This window comes from Microtus ochrogaster, chromosome 1 (genome assembly GCF_000317375.1).
Source record: "Microtus ochrogaster isolate Prairie Vole_2 chromosome 1, MicOch1.0, whole genome shotgun sequence".
NCBI lineage: Eukaryota > Metazoa > Chordata > Mammalia > Rodentia > Cricetidae > Microtus > Microtus ochrogaster.
The window spans coordinates 14,653,001-14,659,096 of record NC_022009.1 but is presented as its reverse complement, the minus strand read 5'-3'; the positions used below and the strand labels follow the sequence as shown (position 1 = coordinate 14,659,096).

General features: G+C 50.8%; 1 protein-coding gene across 1 annotated transcript in view; it reads left to right on the top strand.

Annotated features, from left to right (window-relative positions):
• The window catches only part of Sptb (spectrin beta, erythrocytic), a 135,344-nt gene that overhangs the window by 54,137 nt on the left and 75,111 nt on the right, over positions 1-6,096 (top strand). The window contains exon 2 of the mRNA XM_005343232.2: positions 5,292-5,493. Within this exon, the coding sequence (XP_005343289.1) occupies positions 5,346-5,493 (148 nt within the window). The 5' untranslated portion in view covers positions 5,292-5,345. The remainder of the gene's footprint in view (positions 1-5,291; positions 5,494-6,096) is intronic.

The window sequence follows — 6,096 nt, the reverse complement described above, 5'->3', positions numbered from 1 at the left end:
TTTTAAAAAATATTAAAAAAAAAAAGAAAATCACAGGCCAGCGGGTCCTTCGTGTTGCACACAGGTCTAGTCCGTCTCAGTGATAGTAAGAGTCCTTTAATTTGATTCGTCTTGGATCAATTATTTTATTAGGAATAATCAATCGAATTCATTACTTTAGTCTGTTCTCACCATTCCTTCTGTCAAAGCCTTGCTACTTCAGCAGCTCCAGTTCTCTTCAGATAAATGACTTTTTTTTTTGGTTGAGAGTGTCCTAGTGAAAGAAGAAAAAGTATACATTTTCATTTTCAATTCACCTACTACTTTTCCCAAGAGAATAAATTAATATTGATCCTAACAGTCTGCAGAAGAAGTAGGGTTGCACAGTATTAGTTTTCTGTAACTGTTGCTGTCCAGCTCGGACACACCAGTCTTTGAAGTTTCTGTGCTGGTTGTGGGACCTGAAGTATTTTTTTTTAACTTTTTGGTGATTTTTTTTTTGGAATATTTGTATATACATAAGAAAATTCCTAAGGGTTCCCAAGTCTACATGTGAAATCCATGTAAACTTCATGTACATCTTACATACATAATCCTAGGTAATTTTACGTCGTATTTTCAGTGACCCTGACTGTGGGAACTTTAATTTGACTCATCTTGGACCAATTATTTTATTAGGAATAATCAATCGAATTCATTACTTTAGTCTATTCTCACCATTCCTTCTGTCAAAGCCTTGCTACTTCAGCAGCTCTGAATTTTCCACTTGCAATATCATGTCAAAGCTGAAAAGACTTCAGAGTTTGGAGCGTTACTGACTAGGGATGCTCACCCTTCCTATAAGAGTCTCCTTTTTACCCTCTAACTGTCCCTAGGGGAGCAGGACATGAGAGTACTGATCGACACTGCTCTTAAAAGCCAATCCCCATACAGGGCTAAGCAGCACCTGTTCCCAACCAAATCCCTATAAGGACGGCAGGGCTGAGTTCTCACCACACACCCCACCCCTGCTTCAGCAGCTGCGCTATGACCAGAGACAGTTCTTAATAGATTTTTCCGTGATGATGGCAGGCAAGTTGTAACATGTGAGTCTGAAGTCCCTGCCTAGTGACAGAAACTGCCCAGCAGGGACTTCGGAAGGCCTCACCAAACAGTGACAGTCAAGAACAGCCAGTACAACCCAAACGCATCGGGACCCTTGATGCTGGCAACTGCGGACAGTCTTGGTGCTCCTGTCACTGTGGCCAGGTGGTGTTGGCATGTGAACCGCACGATGTGGCAAGGCAGAGAGTGCTCTGGAATGAGACATGGTGGTGGTTTTCACCTGTATGAAAGGCCACTCACAGGCGGCATTTACCCGGGTCTCCCTGCGTCCTCATGATGCCGACATGCTCCCATGTTCTGTGTGCTGAGAGCTATGTGTGCACAGTCGCAGCTGTATCGAGACTGAGCTGTATTACGGAGGTGGAGATGTCAGGTTGACAGTGGGGGTTCCTGGAGTCTGCAGTGGCGTCTCATTGGTTCTCATTCTGTGACAGCGAGTGTGCGCTTATGTACTTGACTTTTCTTTAAGGTGTCTGTGCATATGCAATCCAGTTATGAGCTGGGGGTGGGGTGGGTAGAAGGGCACCTTCCTTCATTGGCGATGCACTCGAAGAAAAGTAACCAAGGGAACTGCAGGATGTAATCTCCTGACCTGGGTTGCCATAGTACCAAATAGGTTAAAAGCAGGTTGGCGAGGCATAAGCAACAGCACAGACGAGAAAACATGTAAGGGCAGACCGTACAATTAGACAAGACAAACCTCAAGTGTTCAGTCCTATTTAAGGAAGTCATTGTCTGAAGGACTGCATCCGTCTCCCCCTCGGCCCCATGGAGGAAGAGCGGCATTGCCTGATGTGGCCCCGCTTCCCAGTCCTGAAGTGGCTTTGTGGCTTCAAGGGACCTGGAGAAGCAGGGTGGGGGCTGATGACTACATTGGGAGACTGGGGGTAGATGGAGATGCATTCTCTTTGCTGAGGGATGGTGGGGAGCTGACACAAAGCACAACCCAGACCCACAGGGAGAGCACTGTAGCCCCTGGCACTGCCTGGGGTCCATTGATGAGCAAAGCCCACGAGAGGCTGGGATTCTGAGACCTCACACTCGCTGTAGGAGCAGACGGTTCGGTTCTGGGTCTGGGAGAGGCGGCTGTGAGTGGCCGTGCAATACAGTTTTGAGTAAATGCATTCCTTCAGAGAGCAAGTACTCCATGTTCTGTTATGGTCATGTGGGCTTTTCAGTGCTGAGCTGTAAATGGGCAAGCTGTCTACCAATATCTCCTGGAGACAGGGGATGCCGCTGTCAGATAAGGGTGACTCTGGACACGGGACAGGGAAGACCCACCTGTACTTTGGTAAGGAGTTTGGTGATTTAAAAAGGCCTGTGGGGTGAACTGGGAAGTGTGGATGCACAGGGGACTACCTGTGTGACCCCATTTGCTGACAAGGGCATGTGGTACAAGTTTGGGCTTGTATCAGTGCCCTTCGTGAGTTACAGAAGACCCTCTGTACAGATGACCTACATCGCCGGAGCTACGGTCACATAAATGCCATTTCTAAACTCCCCTCAGATAGCAGCTCGAATGCCATTTCTGTGGTTCCTCATGACTGGGTGTTCCCCTGTGAGAGACCTCAATATTCGCTATCCTCTTTAGCCATCGTGCCTCCTTTTCGTCAGGCCTTTGAAGGGTCATGGTGATACTAATGGGAGGAGACGCGGTGACACCGAGAAAGCACCGGGCCGACTCTGGTTTCAGGCTCACTGCCGTGGCCTGGGTTGAGGGGTGTTGTTTATTTCTGGAATAACCGCAGGTAACCTTCCTACTTTCTTCCTGTGTGCTCCTACATCCGATTCTCCGAGACCATCCTTGCCTGAGCATGTGGGCACACCTCAACACCCCTCGACTCTGGTGAAATGCCACCAGGGCAGGGGCTAGTGGCAGAGGGAAGAGGCCTCATTCTTTGGTGCTATCTTCTTTCTGTGGTATCCCCAGGGAGCTGGTCCTCCTGTTAGCAAGCAAACACGCACACACACACACACACACACACACACACACACACACACACACACGACTCGTGCACTCAGAAACACACATGTATTTTCCCTCATTCCTGGCAGAGCCACCGTCTGGTCGCTGTTTTCTGTGAGCCACGGTCCCAGGGAGGATGGCGTTTTTTTAAAGCAGGATGCATTGTGTTGTGTCGCTGCTCTCCTTCACGCAGGGCCATCAATCTTGTCTTGCACACTGGTTCTGCTGGTCTGCCTGCTTGGGCTCATCTTTCTGGGACAGACTTATTTACAGAGCCATAGCTAAGGTAATCTCACTCCCCAGCCCCGCAACCTGGGCCTCTCTCCACCACTCTTAAAAATAGCCCAGGATGAAGAGTGAGCAAGGGTCTGGTTACCTCTGGTGCTGCTCAGGGCAGATCTTACCTCACCTCCGTGTCTGGCAGCCCTTCTCGGGGGCTGCTGGATGAGTTGTGGCCCTGCAGGCGATGGTCAGCCCGTCAGCCTCTGAAGGAGGTGGGGAAGACATGAGGAGTAGGAAATCCTTCCCAGCTATCTTTGCTCAGACAATCGAGGGGGAAATCTCAGCCCTAGAAGCAGCTGGTTCATTATGGAGACTAGGCAGGGACAGAAGTCTTGAACACAGGTCCGCAGGCCTGGGCATAATGGGGTACACTGCGTTCAGGATAATGACTGGCTTTCCCACTTTGCATAGTCTCCTTCCCCTGGGTGGTAAATACCTTTGTCTAGCCCTAGCAGCCGGAGGACACTGGCCCCGTGGGCCGAGTTCTCCATCCATGTGCATCCCTAAGGCCGGTCCAGTCAAGGGTGACTAACAGGGCTACAGTTTGATGTTTGGTCTAAACCTCCACAGTGGTTCCAGACGACCTTGGGGAGGCCTCATCCTGTGCCTTTTCCCCCCTTGTGCTCTTAGGGTGGATAATTCTGGCTTCTGTCTTACCTCAAAGGGATGTGGTGGGATTGATTTGTCAGCCTGGGAGACAAGAGTCTGAAAAGTAAGGCCCAGGGCACTGAGTCATGCTCAGAGTGGTGAGCATGCATTGTTGTTGTTTCCTGCCTGCCTGCGCCTTCTGGGGAACATGTCAGGGGTGTGAGCCCATGTGTTGGATAGGTGAGAATACGATACATAGTTCAATGCTTACTGACATTTGTCATTTGACTACTTCACTTGCCTCCAAAACCCCTCCTCCCCCTGTTACTCTCTTGAATTTCAAGGCGCTGGGCCCCCATTCTGAAATACAGACTTAAATGTGGACTGCCCTCTGTTTCCAGGGAGATACCTGAAGCCAAGCACAGATGAGGGAAGACAGTCATTTTCCAAAGGCCAGGGACATTGCTTACCAAGATGACCTCGCCAGCCTCCTATCTCACTTTTCTCACTGAATTCTCCCATCCTCCAGTTACCCGCCAGCTCCCTCATTCTTGCTGGTTGCTTCTTATCTTTATTTTTAATATTGCCCCTGCTCTTTTTCCCCTTTTGTTTGGGCTCTCATCCCTTTCCACCTGTCCTTCAATGTGTGCCTCCAAACTTCCTTGGGAACTGTCCACCAATCACGTTGAGCTTCCTTTTCCCTTGGCACTCAGTCCCTAACAAACCCAGTTCTCCCTGTTGTGACATCCAGCCTGAATGGGGCAACAGGCTCCTTTGGGCTGCTTGGTCTGGTTAGGGATTCAGCAGACCTTATTCCAGCAGCTACACACACTTTCAAGCAGTGGCTTGGCTTTCCAGTTGTGGGGGCCAGAGTCTCTGTGGCAGCATGATGGCTGACCTTCAAGTTCTCTTCTCTCTCTCCCTGGCCTTGTCTCCATCGCCAGACAGGCTTCCAATGTCAGTCCAGAAGTGAGGTTTCTCTTCCTTATTTGCCCACCTTACACCCCCCATCCTCTGGCTCCCAGGAGAACTGTCTCAAGCTGTTCTGAGCCCTGGCAGCCGCAGGTTTGAAGGAAACAGGCTGGCTGGGACTTATGTCTCCACCTGCTGGCCATCCTGACCCTGCTGCAGGCAGCTCTCAGTCTCTGTCCCTGACTCTCGCTGCTGCTGCTGCTGCTGCTGTTACTCCCGCTGCAGTATCCTGTAACTCAGGACTCTGAGACCCCAGGGGAAGAAACATGCCCCGACAGGCAGCACAGTGCATGCGTGGCTCCTGTAAGATCTCTTCTGTTGGATTCCCCTAATATGTTACCACTGAGGAAACGAGCGAGGGACGTGGAAGCTAACCCTCTGCTGTGTTGCTGTCCCCTAGGGACCTTTCCATGAAGACTGAGACAGGCACAGCTTCTAAGAAGAGCCTGCTGACATGACATCGGCCACAGAGTTTGAAAACGTAGGCAACCAGCCGCCATACAGCCGGATCAACGCCCGCTGGGATGCCCCGGATGATGAGTTGGATAACGACAACAGCTCAGCCAGGCTCTTTGAGAGGTCCCGGATCAAGGCCTTGGCAGGTACCACTTGGGGCCATGAGGGTCAGAAGGTCACACTCACAGTCCGCATCAGGTCCATGTCCCTTCTTGCTATGGTGGAGCCTCTGTATGTGAGTCCTGGTATGGCAGTAACTGAACACCTTTGCCAAGTTCAGAGAGCACCCTTTCCCCAGGGAGTACAGGCTTCAGCAGCGTGCCTCAGAATCCCCCACTTCTTCCTAAGTGTCTGAGAGGCGGGGAAGTGCTGGCATTGGCAGTGGGTGGGTTCTGCCGTCTGTCTCCGTCCCGAGTAGCCTGGCACCAAAGTCAGAAGTGTGAAGACACTCTGGGTGAAGGAGTGCCGGAGGGGCCACACAGACACAAGTTCAAGAGATGTCCTGTGCACTTAGTGCTCTGCCTGTGCATGGGGAGAGGAATCAGCATCCTTGTCTCTGTGGTCCAAATGAAAAGCGGATATTGAAAGCAGAGAGCCTCCTTTCCAATCTGCTTTAGGCAGGAGAATTTGCTGCATGGAGCCGCTCATCCTTGAACTGGGATTAGGTTTTGTGCTTATGAGGCTCCCCCCTTGCTTGTGTGTGTGTGTGTGTGTGTGTGTGTGTGTGTGTGTGTGTGTGTGTGTGTGTG